The sequence below is a fragment of the Lissotriton helveticus genome, chromosome 1_2 (genome assembly GCF_964261635.1).
Source record: "Lissotriton helveticus chromosome 1_2, aLisHel1.1, whole genome shotgun sequence".
Classification (NCBI taxonomy): Eukaryota; Metazoa; Chordata; class Amphibia; order Caudata; family Salamandridae; genus Lissotriton; species Lissotriton helveticus.
In genome coordinates this window covers 80,917,526-80,929,744 of record NC_136058.1, presented here as the reverse complement: position 1 = coordinate 80,929,744, position 12,219 = coordinate 80,917,526, and the positions used below count along the sequence as shown (strand labels likewise).

At 41.1% G+C, this 12,219-nt stretch overlaps 1 protein-coding gene across 5 annotated transcripts in view; it reads left to right on the top strand.

Annotated features, from left to right (window-relative positions):
- Positions 1–9,376, top strand: part of MIER1 (MIER1 transcriptional regulator) — a 399,774-nt gene extending 390,398 nt beyond the window's left edge. For all 5 annotated transcript variants that reach the window (XM_078668904.1, XM_078668900.1, XM_078668926.1 and 2 more), the window contains one exon: positions 6,146–9,376. In XM_078668904.1, coding sequence (XP_078525030.1) covers positions 6,146–6,465 — 320 coding nt within the window. In that variant the 3' untranslated portion in view covers positions 6,466–9,376. The remainder of the gene's footprint in view (positions 1–6,145) is intronic.
- Positions 9,377–12,219: the final 2,843 nt, after the last annotated feature.

The following is a 12,219-nucleotide window of genomic DNA, read 5'->3' as shown; positions in this document are numbered from 1 at the left end:
GTGGTGGCAGCACATCTCAGAAGGTCGGGGATTCCAGTATTCCTCTATTTGGACAACTGGCTGATCAAGGCAGAGTCGTCAGAGAAGGTGCTCCAGCATCTGCAGGAGATAACTCAGTTGTTATACCGGTTGAGTTTTTTGATAAATGTACCCAAGTCTCACCTGGTGCCCTCCCAGCGCAACCTGTTCATAGGTGCTGTACTGGACACAACTGTATGTCGTGCATTCCCTCCACCTCAAAGGATTCGCGACATACAGGAAATGATTCCTTTATTCTACAATGGAGCGGTTGTTCCGGTCCTGAAGGTCCTTCGCCTGCTCGGTCTGATGGCTTCCTGCATTCTGTTGGTCAACCATGCACGCTGGCACATGAGGGCGCTCCAGTGGTGCCTCCGCAGGCAGTGGTATCAACACAACGGAGATCTCATGAAGTCGATCAGGATCTCCAGAGAAAGTGCAGCGGATCTGTCTTGGTGGGGTATGGAAGGCAATCTGTCTCAGGGAAAGCCTTTTCATCTACCTCCGGTGGCCACAGTGGTAACGGATGCATCCACTCTAGGGTGGGGTGCTCATCTGGGGGATCTGGAGGTGAAGGGTCTTTGGTCTCCAGAAGAAAGGTTGCTTCACATCAACCTTCTGGAATTGAGGGCGATACGTCTGGCGCTCGAGGCCTTCCTCCCTTCCCTTCGCTGTCTGTCGGTACAAGTCCTGACGGACAACACGACCGCGATGTGGTATAACAAGCAGGGAGGAGTAGGGTCGCAGTGTCTCTGCAGAGAGGCTCTGCGCCTCTGGTCCTGGGTTCAGGACCACCAGATTTGTCTAATGGAAAATCATCTGGCCGGCGTTCTGAACGTGCGAGCAGACCGTCTCTGTCGGCAGTTCTGGGCCGACCACGAGTGGAGGCTTCACCCGGAGGTGGTTAGTCACGTCTTTCAGACATGGGGGACTCCTCAGGTGGACCTGTTCGCCACTCGCGAGAATGCTCACTGCCCCTCATTCTGCAGCCTCCAGTTTCCGATGCAGGGAGCCTTGGGGGACGCGTTTCAGTTGAGTTGGGACTCGCAACTCCTTTACGTGTTTCCTCCCATACCTTTGATTCCTCGGGTTCTGAGGAAGATTCGCCAAGACCGGGCCCAAGTTATATTGGTCACCCCGGATTGGCCAAGAAGGGTGTGGTACACGGATCTTTTCCACCTCTCCTCTCGCCCACCGCTCCGTCTTCCGTTCAGGGCAGATCTGCTCTCTCAAATGGAGGGGCAGGTTCTACACCCCCACCTCCAGACATTACACCTTCATGCTTGGAGATTGAACGGGGCAACCTGAACTCTTTCTCTCCCACACGATGTGGTGGATGTCATATTATCAGCTAGGCGTGACTCCACCAAGTCCATTTATTTTTACAGATGGGCTAAATTTGTCTCTTGGTGTGGGGAGAGGTCTGTTGACCCTTTGAAAGCCCATTTATCTGATATACTACAGTTTGCTCTTTCTTTGGCTGGATTTTCTGTTGCTACAGTGAAGTGCTATCTTTCGGCATTGTCGGCATTTCTCTGTTTGCCGGACCAGCCGTCTCTTTTCAAATCTCCTGTAGTTTTGAGATTTCTGAAGGGCCTCACAAATAAGTTCCCTCCAACTCCTTTTATTGTTCCTCAGTGGGATTTAAATCTTGTATTAACCTACTTGATGGGTTCTCCCTTCGAACCCTTGCACAAGTGTCCCATGAGGCTTTTGTCTTTTAAGACGGTCTTCCTGGTTGCGATCACCTCGGCAAGGAGGGTAAGTGAGCTTCAAGCTCTTAGTTCCAAGCCCCCGTTCTTGGCCATTCATGCTGATCGAATGGTTCTTAGGACCAGGGCAGCTTTTCTCCCTAAGGTGGTGTCTCCCTTCCACCTAGGTCAATCTATTACCCTTCCTACCTTTTATCCTCCCCATCACCCTTCCAAGGAGGAGGAGAGGCTACACCGTCTGGACCCCAACAGGGTGGTGAGTTTTTATATTGATAGAACTAAAGACTATCGATTGGATGACCAGCTCTTCGTTGGGTTTGCTGGCTGCAAGAAAGGAAGAGCGGTACATAAAAGGACTCTTTCAAGATGGATCATCCTCTGTATAAAGATCTGCTACTCTTTGGCCGGTAAGGATCCTCCAGAGGGTATTAGAGCTCACTCTACTAGAGCTAAGTCTTCGACTTCTGCACTTTCAAGAGGTGTGCCGGTTGAGGACATTTGTAGAGCGGTGACTTGGGCCTCCCTCCACACTTTCGCAAAGCATTATTGCTTGGACACTGAGGTGAGGAGGGACGGCCACTTCGCGTGCTCTGTCCTCCAGGATTTCTTTGTGTAGCAGAGTGGACACACTCCTCCGGGAGTGGGGACTGCTGTGGGACTCTATTCACAAGGTGAGGAATCCACTGGCAGATGTATCTATCAGGAGAACAAGTTACTTACCTTCGGTAACACTTTTTCTGGTAGATACAGTATCTGCCTGTGGATTCCTCACTGACCCACCCGCCTCCCCGTTGTCCACTCTTCTATACCAGAGTCACTGTAATGTATTTATTTTATTATCAAGGAGTTGTTTATTTCGAATGTTTTATTGCATTTGCTTCACACTGTGTGTGTTACCTTGATATTTGTACTGCGTATACTGTGTATATGTCTACTGTCATTGGTCCGTCCGTGTGCCTCGAAGGCACGGAAAAAAGGGCAGAACTGATGTCATCACGCCGGCGTGGGCCTATTGTAGTGTCGGTGACGTCAGCGGGGTCGCGTGCGATGCTGTGCCTCTGACGTCGTCCACGTCGGCGCGAAGCTACAAAAGAATTTCCGAATGTTGCTGACGCAAGGGGGATATTCACAATGTGAGGAATCCACAGGCAGATACTGTATCTACCAGAAAAAGCGTTACCGAAGGTAAGTAACTTGTTCGCTATGTACCCTCTTGTCTGCTACAAGGACTGCACTAGCTCTAAAAAAGCAGCGGTCTCAAATAACTAAAAGTATACTTATATCTATGATGAGGAACATAAGCCTATTAGAATAAAGATCAGACCATAGTTTGCCAGGAATGGGCATGGAATTTAGGACAATTTGAGGGTAGTCTTGTGTAGTCTTGTGCTTACAAATTGAAATACTGATAGAATGGGGGAAGTTCTGTGCTAATAGTTGGAGGCCAGTGACTATTTATAGGACAGTTCAAGAGTTAGATAGGTTGGTAGTTTAAAACTGATTGGTAACCACTAATCCTGATTTTTGTAAATAAAATTATACAGCATTAAACATTTTGTGTAATTGCCCTAATCTAATGCAATGTAGCCCGTGCAAGGCATCGTTTTTTGTTTTAACTCTTTTTGCAACTTTTAACCTTCCTTTTGAATGCATCTTAGTGGCTTATATTTATTTTAGATATGTATTTTCGTTTGAACATTTGTATTAATTTACAAACTAAATATGGGCAAAATTGCTACATGATGAAAAAACCAACAACAGTGGTAGTTTGTGGCACATAGTCATCAGTAAGTCATCAGTATAAAGAAGCCAATGACTCCAGGAATAAATTCTCATAAAACGAAGCACGCCTGGGCAAAGTACTTACCGCACCACTTCAAAACGGAAGCAGGCGAAATTACACCAGTGCGCCAACGCAACTGGCAGCCTCCAAAACACCAAGGTCTGGAATTCGCTCCCCTCTTCTCAAATAAACAGATTGCGAATAGAATCTCGGAAAAGCTGAAAGGAGGGAGCGCCCAGGTCCAACGGTTTACCACCGATTATTTATAAGCAGGATCCAAAGTACTGGGCTGAAGCTCTACTACCCCTTTTAAATAATATCTTGGAAGCTGAAAAAATTCCAGATTCTTGGAAGGGATCAATTATTTCACCTATCCACAAGAAAGGTAGCAAGATTGATCCGAAGAATTAGGCTCATCTGACTAATTGACATAGAGGCCAAATATTGCGTGGGCCTTCTATTGGATGAACTTGCGGTGTGGGCACTGGAAAAAGCCCTAATTACCATCAATCAAACAGGCTTTCAAGAAAGAACGGGGACATCGACAAATATTCTCGCTCTTTCGCTTTTAATAGATGCTACCGAAACGATCAACAAGCCACTATTTGTCTGCTCCATCGATTATAAAGCTGCTTTCAACAGCATAGATGGGGAAAGCTCTGGGCAAAACTCTCCGGGTCGGAAATGACTCCAACCCTCCTGAATCCGTTAATTCTACTCCACTCTAAGACATGAGTCTAAATTAAGCTGGGGGCCGGGGACTGTCTGTCAAGTAGATTACCAACCACCAAAGGGCTGAAGCAGGGCTGCGCCCTTGCCCCAACCCTGTTCAACCTCTTTGTGTCTGATCTCTATTGAGCTGGATAACTGTAACCATCATGTTCTGAATCTGGGCGGTTTAACACTTTCAAACTTAGTGTGCCGACGATCTGATACTGATCAGCCGAACTCCATTCGGCCTGAAGCACCTGATAAATACTACAAGTAACTTCGCAGACAAGAACAGGGTAAGTATAAACCTTGAACAATCTAAAGTCGTGGTATCAAACCAGCAGAGTAACAAACATCTACCCCGATTGATGCTCGGGGGCGACGGTTGACGTATATAAGTATCTGGGAATAAACTTCAACAGGAAGGCCACGTACCTCAAACAAAAAGCAGCTATCTAAGGTAGAGGGACCTTATTGGCAGTTGCATTTAAAAACATCAAGCACAAAATAACATGCCCCAATCTTATCCCTCTACTGGAAGTGCTTCGAGCTACGCTTTTACCTACAATCACTTATGGTAGTGAGTCGATGAGAGTGAGAGATGAGCACTTTGGATAAGGTGGTCTCCAAGGCCGTGAGAATAATATTCACTCTCTCACAATACACTTCGCCAGCACAAATAAGGCTAGAGTTCGGCCTCCAAAAGCAGCAAATAACACGGAAAGGTGCCTATGCCAAATGCTGGCACAAAATAAAGGAAGCTGAGCCTAGGAAATTGAACTCACACTTATGGAAGGAGATGACAAGGAACAAAGGCAGTCCTGCCATGGCCTACCTTCAGTAAGCAATAAGGCAGCTTGCTTTACAGGACATATGGGAAACCAGTATTCCCCAGAAAAGCTTCAAGGAACTTGTAAATAAATCAGTGAAGTTTGTATCCCTTGAAGAATACAAAGCGGCACTAAGCAGGAGGGCCCACGGATGGTTTGTAATTCAGAGTTATTCGAGGTGCAAGCCACAACCCTGGGAACAGGCTTCTCGAGACTCATGAAGGACATTTTTTGCTTCTGCGGTTGGGAATCTTACCCGTTAAGAGGCACCTCCCTCCATGGAAACGCACAGACACAACTAATCATTGAAGACTATGTGGTGACAACAAAGAGGATGTCTTGCACTTACTGTGAATTTGCAGGGCTTAGACGGGGAACGAAGACTGATATTAAAGCAGCGTCTGATCGAAACTTCGATACGAACATGTAGACAGGCGGTGAAGACCTGCTTCGAGGGAAGCGACGTGTAGTTGGCCTACAGCTTTGTCCACTTTATGAGCGCAGTAAAAACAAAGCTAACCCCAGCAGTACTCTAACAAGTCGGTCCTCAATCCAGGCCCATCGATATCTGAGTTTCTCATTGGAATCCTTCTTAAAAGAGACCTACTGTGGTACCTACTGTTTACAACTACTGTTCCTTGGGATTTTAAATAGTCTTTATTTTTCTTTTTTTGTGGGTCAGTAACTGCGACATAAAAATTGCTGATTGTAACTGGCAAATATGTACTTCTGGTTGACCATCTTTAGTCTTCCATGCTAGTTCAGTCATGACTCTCAAGGCCAATTTTATAGAAACTTGCACTGCCTTAGGAACGTTTTAGGAGAATGGTCTCTAAATCTGACACCTTGCACTTTTTCATGACATCCATCGCACCTTATTGCTCGTACTGTAGGCCAGTTTGTACACTCTCCTTGTAATTTTATGGAAATATGTTAATTTCTTAAATGAAATTTAATGAATTTTTCTAGTACAAAATGGGTTGTTTTATGCACTTTGCACATGTGTTTTACTATGTAGCTGATTGCAAAGGTTTTTTTTAATCACGCAATAAAGAGATTACTTATTTACAAACTGATTTTTCATTTTTTAGGTCTCTCTTCCAATGGTCTGTTGGAATTGTCGAATAAAGATGAAATAAATATGGAAGGATTACATTCAAATGGCCCTACTTGTGGTAAAAAGGAACATCTTAATGCAAATACCAATGGCCATGACAGTGGAAATACCAGTAACCACAAAAAAATCCATCTAAATACAAGAAATGAAAATGATTTTGAAGAGTCAAATGACAGATCTGCAAAGAGACCAAGAATTGACAGCAATGGTAAAGGAAGCTCAAACTCACTGGAGTTTTTCCAAGGAGCGATTTCACACAGAACATGTGAAGAATTAGATACTTTAGATGGCTGAACTTTAAATGACTTTTTATTCCATGGAGAGAATCTGGGAAATATGAAAATTTTCAGGGTTTGTGGGCGACCTTAACACTAATCAGTGACTTTACATTTGTCAAACTTTGTGTACATGTTTTAGTTGTTAAAGGTATTTGTGCAACAAGTGAGTGGTAGTATTCTTGAATTAAAAGCTGCCTATAGCAAGACTATTTATTTTGACCGCTTTCCCATTCTAATGGTAGAGTTCCGAAGATGTAAACCATGACATTGTTTTAAACCTTGCAGTTTGTTTCGGCTTCCTTTATGTATGAATGTTTATTTAATCAGTGTAGCATTCTGTTTAATTCTTGTATAATAATGACCTTTAAGTACATTTGCTTCTCATATAGATTTAGTGTAAAATTAAGGAAATCCCATGAATCCTGAAAGTTATATTGGCCTCATTTTTATATATAGAATTTAAAAAAATAAACCAAGTCAGGTTTGTATATGTAAATTGTTGACATCAATGATGTCTTTCCATATTCCTATCTGGGCTTAAGAAATACATTCAGTATTTTTCCAGATTTCTTTGTAGCCTTTGAAAGATTTTTTTACAGTACTTTGTCTTTATTCAGCTGTCATTTCTTAAAACAAAGCCTGTATAATTGTTTTTCTTAACATGTATATTTGGTAAGCTTTTTATTATTGGAGGACATTCTGCCAATTTATTATTGAAAACCATTTTTGTCATTACAAACAATCCTCTTTAGGAACGTTGTCAGTGTTTCTTTGCTTTTTGTGTTTTTGCAGTCATCTGCCAACCATATTTCTTGTTCTTTGCTCAGAGATGTGATGAAAATTAGGACAGTGCAACTAAGCATCACTCTTACCACTTTTGTATTTGAGTTTAAAATTGGTTGAGTGTCAGTTATTTTTCACCTTTACACTTGTATACAAAAAAATCATGGATTTCAGCTGTCCTGTTCTTAACATAAATGGAAGAGTATAATTTGTTTGGATGGTTGGATTACAGTGGTGACTATTGTCTCTTATTTTACAAACTGAAATTTTGATATTAAGATTTACTTAATAGTAACATTCATATGCATCATAAGTTATATATACTTGGCAAGAAAAATGCGCACAGTAGCTCTTGAAATTTCCCTTCAGTCTAATCATTGTGATATGTATGTGTATGCTGTAGATTCTTGCCTTGCTAATGACCAGGGCAATATTATAGGGTTTTCTGAAACACAAAGGCCTTGCTTATAATAACTTACAGATACAGCAAGATTCTGTACACCAATGTAAATCAGTGACACTTTTTAACATCCTGTATGCAATGCTGAGGTTAGTGCAGCCACTAGTCAGCGTAGAATACAGGAATTAATGAATGTGGTTGCCCTACATTTTAAGCTAGGGGAATCACACAGCAGGGACATAAACGTGAGGGCGCGCAAACCTATAAGGGGGTGAAATTGCAGTATGGTGGTTAATAGCTCGTATGCTGAGGGCTAACTTCGCTGATACATGTTCTTTCCCGAAATGACACGCTCTCTAGTACATAATATCAATGTTTATAATTAAAAGGTATTTAGACCCTGGCAAAGGGTAGTATTTAAATTACTGGATCCAAATATTTATATTGTGTACGAGAATGTTAATAATGTAGTTGTTTATACATTATAGCTTCTGGATATTGCTTCCTGATTCGTACTCATTCCCGTTAGTTGAGACAGTAGTACCCCTGAAACATAGCTACACATTTACTTCTTTGTGTTGGTTTTAAGTACCAATCAAAGGAAAAAGATTAGGTGATCGAAAAGTGTCTAAACCTGCAGTTATTTTGGTCCACATTGTCCTCCATAATGCATCTTCATTTTTTGTGATTTCATACCAAAATAGTTACACTCTGGATTTGACATTTTCACTTAGCAATGTTAATTTTCTGTTTTTAAAGTAGTTAAGAATAACTACTTCCTCATTCTTCATCCTGTGAAAAATCTTTCATTGATCTACCAAAGTAGCATTGCTTTATGAACATTCTATTTATATCTTTTCTTGTCCTCTTTTGAAGATCCAAAGTATGGTAGCCTTATATCAAAGATGGTCTTTCGAAAATGTTTCTTAACCAAGATTGTTTAGTGTTTTTAAAACTTTTGCAACTTGTAGTCAGATAACTATTTTTTGAATTTATTTTAATGCATTTTGTGAGGTGGTCGTCTGCTTACAGGCACATTTTATAGGAACTTATTTTAATAAAAACATTCTCAGGTTTCTTTGCAGACTAGAGCATGGTACATGTTTTAGAAATTTAGCTTGAGTATAAAAACTTGCCTTTTCATGTATTCTAAGAAATAAAATCAAAAGAAGACTGTACACATTCCATTCATTTCTACAACAATGCAATTCTTGCCTATCGCTTATGAATATTTAATTGTAACTAGCATTTTGTTTACATGTGTTGTACGCAATATGTGGTTTGTCATTGTTCAAAATGAAGCCACCCGAACTTAAGTCATTGCACTACTAGTACTATTTGAATTTCTGTTGTCATAGCTTTGGTATTTTAGGTAAACATTCAGTATTTAAAACACTTTAAATGAGTTTAACTGGCTCACAAGTACAAAGCCACTGCTTTCTTCTTGATTCTCTGCATTTTATCCAACTTAATCATGGTTTCTCCATGTCAACCATGTCCTGTTTCATGAAGTGCTTTCTGAAAAGTTCGCCTGGGTTTTAAAGGATTCCGTAACCTATTTATAAATGCTTTGCACATCTTTCTATTAAAGTCAAAATAGCATTTAAATGAACAGTGGTTACGAATCAGATTTTATAAGTCTTTTTGAAGCATCGTTTTGCACTGTTGGTATTTCCTCAAATATTCCTGCCTAATTCTTGTCTGCAAATCTTGGAAACATATTAAAATATTTTTTAAGAAAAAACACGGTCTTTGTCATTAAGATTTTCTGTCAATTTTTTCCATACACCAGGAACTTTAGTGTGTGCCTTTGCAAGAAATCTAGACTTAGTTTCTAGAAAGGAGGGTTGGATTAAGGGCGGACTGTGAGTGCATGTGTTTTCCTTCTGAGTGTGTAATAAATGGCATGTAAAATCAGTGAGTTTACATATGCTTCTACTGAAATATTTCTGTTCAGGCTTTCTCATAAATATTAAAATTAAAGGGTTTCAGTACACGAGAGAGTGTACTTGCTCAGTGGTACATTACAACCGACAGATAACCCATCATGTGCTCATCAGTTCAAACCAAAATTGCTAATTACAACCTTGGTCCCCTGGTCCGAACGAGCTTCTGCATTCTTTTTATATCCAATGCAGTGCAAGTAAACTCCGGTATACCACTATGCACTCCTGCAACAGGTGATCCCAGAGTTATGGAGGGGGATCAATAATCAATCAAATCTTTAAGGATGTCAATAGACAACAGCTGGAAAATGATCGCATAAAAACCCTCCAAGACATTGAGGCTAAATATTTTGCCAGTCTGCTACTTAGTGATCTGTTGGAATGGGCAAATGTCAATAAGATTGTACCCCCAAACCAAACCGGATTCACTCAAGGTACAGGCACTGAAACCAATTTATTGGTTGTATCACTAATAATGCTTAAAGTTAAACACAAGAAACAGCCGCTTTATTTGTGTTACATGGTTATATGTATGCTTTTGATTGAATAAGTTGTAACCTTTTGTGGCAAAAGTTATCACTCCGGGGTATCTTGGCCCATCATAAAAGCAACCCAGCTGCTATATACAAGCACTTGGGCGAGGGACACATTAGTGCCTAAAGCAAGGCTGGGTTCTTGCTCCATATTTATTTAACTTGTTTTTAGCTGACCTTTTGACCGAACTGGATGCTGTAAATTCTCATGCACCACAAATAGGATCTATGGAAATTTCGAACTTATTATATGCAAACAATGTTATGACTCGTAGACCAGCTTTGCATATACTCGTCAACAAACGTCATGACAGTTAACTCAAAGAAAACAAAGGTGATGGACGTGAACGGCAGAGTAAAAAAAAAAAAGGCATTAATGGAGGTGGCCTACTATAGCAGACAACAACTTATAGATACCTGGGAGTTCTTTTTGATAGTAGAACCATTTTCAAACAGCATAGAAAGGATGAGAAGAGAAAAGGTGTTTCCTTGACCCAGGCAATCCGTACCCTACAAAGAAGTTTAGATGTTCCAAGCGACACACCTTCATTGAGAGTTATCACAGCAAGGCTCATTCCGACTGTTACATATGGTAGTGAAGTACTTCGAGGCAGAGATGCAGCACTTATAAATGTAATCTCTTCAAAGGTATTCAGATCACTCTTCCACCTTCCTCTGACCGCATCGCCAGCTCAGATAAGATTAGAGTGTGGGCTAGTCAATCAACAGGGAGGAAGGTGGCCTACGTAAAAACCTTGAACAAAATAAGGTCAGCCTCAGAAAGTCAATTATGCCAAGCTCTGTGGCAGGAGATACAAAGGAATTAAATGGCACCAGCCCGCCTCTACCTAGATTTAGCTATTAAAGATCTGTGAATCCAAGCAATATGAGCAAACGCCCCTTCCCCAGCTGCTTTTAAAAAATTAGTCAGTATTACAGTAAAGAAATATCACTTCTCAACAATAAAGAGAAGTTAGCCAGTAGATCCATGCCTAAACTGTGATGGAGCATGATTATTTATGAATGGTTTTGCTTGGTCTAATCCTGCTCATTGCGTGCCAATTATTATTATTATTATTATTAAGAGTTCTTATATAGCGCTCGATTACCCGTAGGCATCTCGGCGCTTGCCTTGGGAACCCGTCCTGGCTTTTCCCTGTGAGATACCCATACTGGGCATCCCCAAGGTGAAAGCCAGGCATCCCGCCGCGGGGGGCCGTAGTGGAGATTAAGCAAGCTAATGCCCGGAGCTGCAGAGTGTGAACCCGTGACTCGAGTAGGCACCGAAACGAGAATTATCAAGTCCGTGGATATTTGGGCTCAAGACCCTGCCGCGTCGGGAATTGAACCCTGGTCCCGGGTCTGACCTCTGCTTCAGGGTCTGCCTCCTCTAACCAGTGAGCCACACTTCTCCACTATTTACTAATTACTAAAACATACTTAAGAAACATGACTAGCATTGTGTCTCGTTGAACGCTGGGACTTTTTAAAGTGCATCGTAAGAACATGCAGAAAAGATCGCAAACTGGTTAAGTTGAGCCATATACGATAAGAGCGAGAAAAATTACTTGTGTTATGATAATGTGAAAATGAATAATGCAGTTGGTGGGTTTTTAGCAAAATATGATTTGAAGGATTGCTCTATTGAAAGGAGACTTGCTAGGTTTTCTCAAACGTAAATCTGAAACTGCAAGGAGAAGCAGCCTGTTTATTAATGAAATATGATTAGACTATGCTTATGAAAATAATGAAATGATGTTTATATATAAGCCTTCTTTAGCGTTTGTTTCTCGAATCTTTTAACGTTATCACGTTTTACTCGAATATGCGGATTTCTTTATTCCCAAGTAGGCCTTAAAGCGTATTCTCTCTCCGTTCTTGGCCTTAGAGAAATGTCTTTTGTCCTCCATTATTTCCTTCGAATAAGAATAAAATGCTGACTTGATTTCTCTAGTTACAAGTATTATCACTGAAGTTTCTTTCTTACAATTTGAATATTCTATCACTATGAACAAATTGTATCAACCTTGTTGCAAGCTAACTTGGAATTGAGCGTGTGGACATGTTAAGTTGCAAATGTGATTGCTTTTTCTGAGGGGATTTGATAT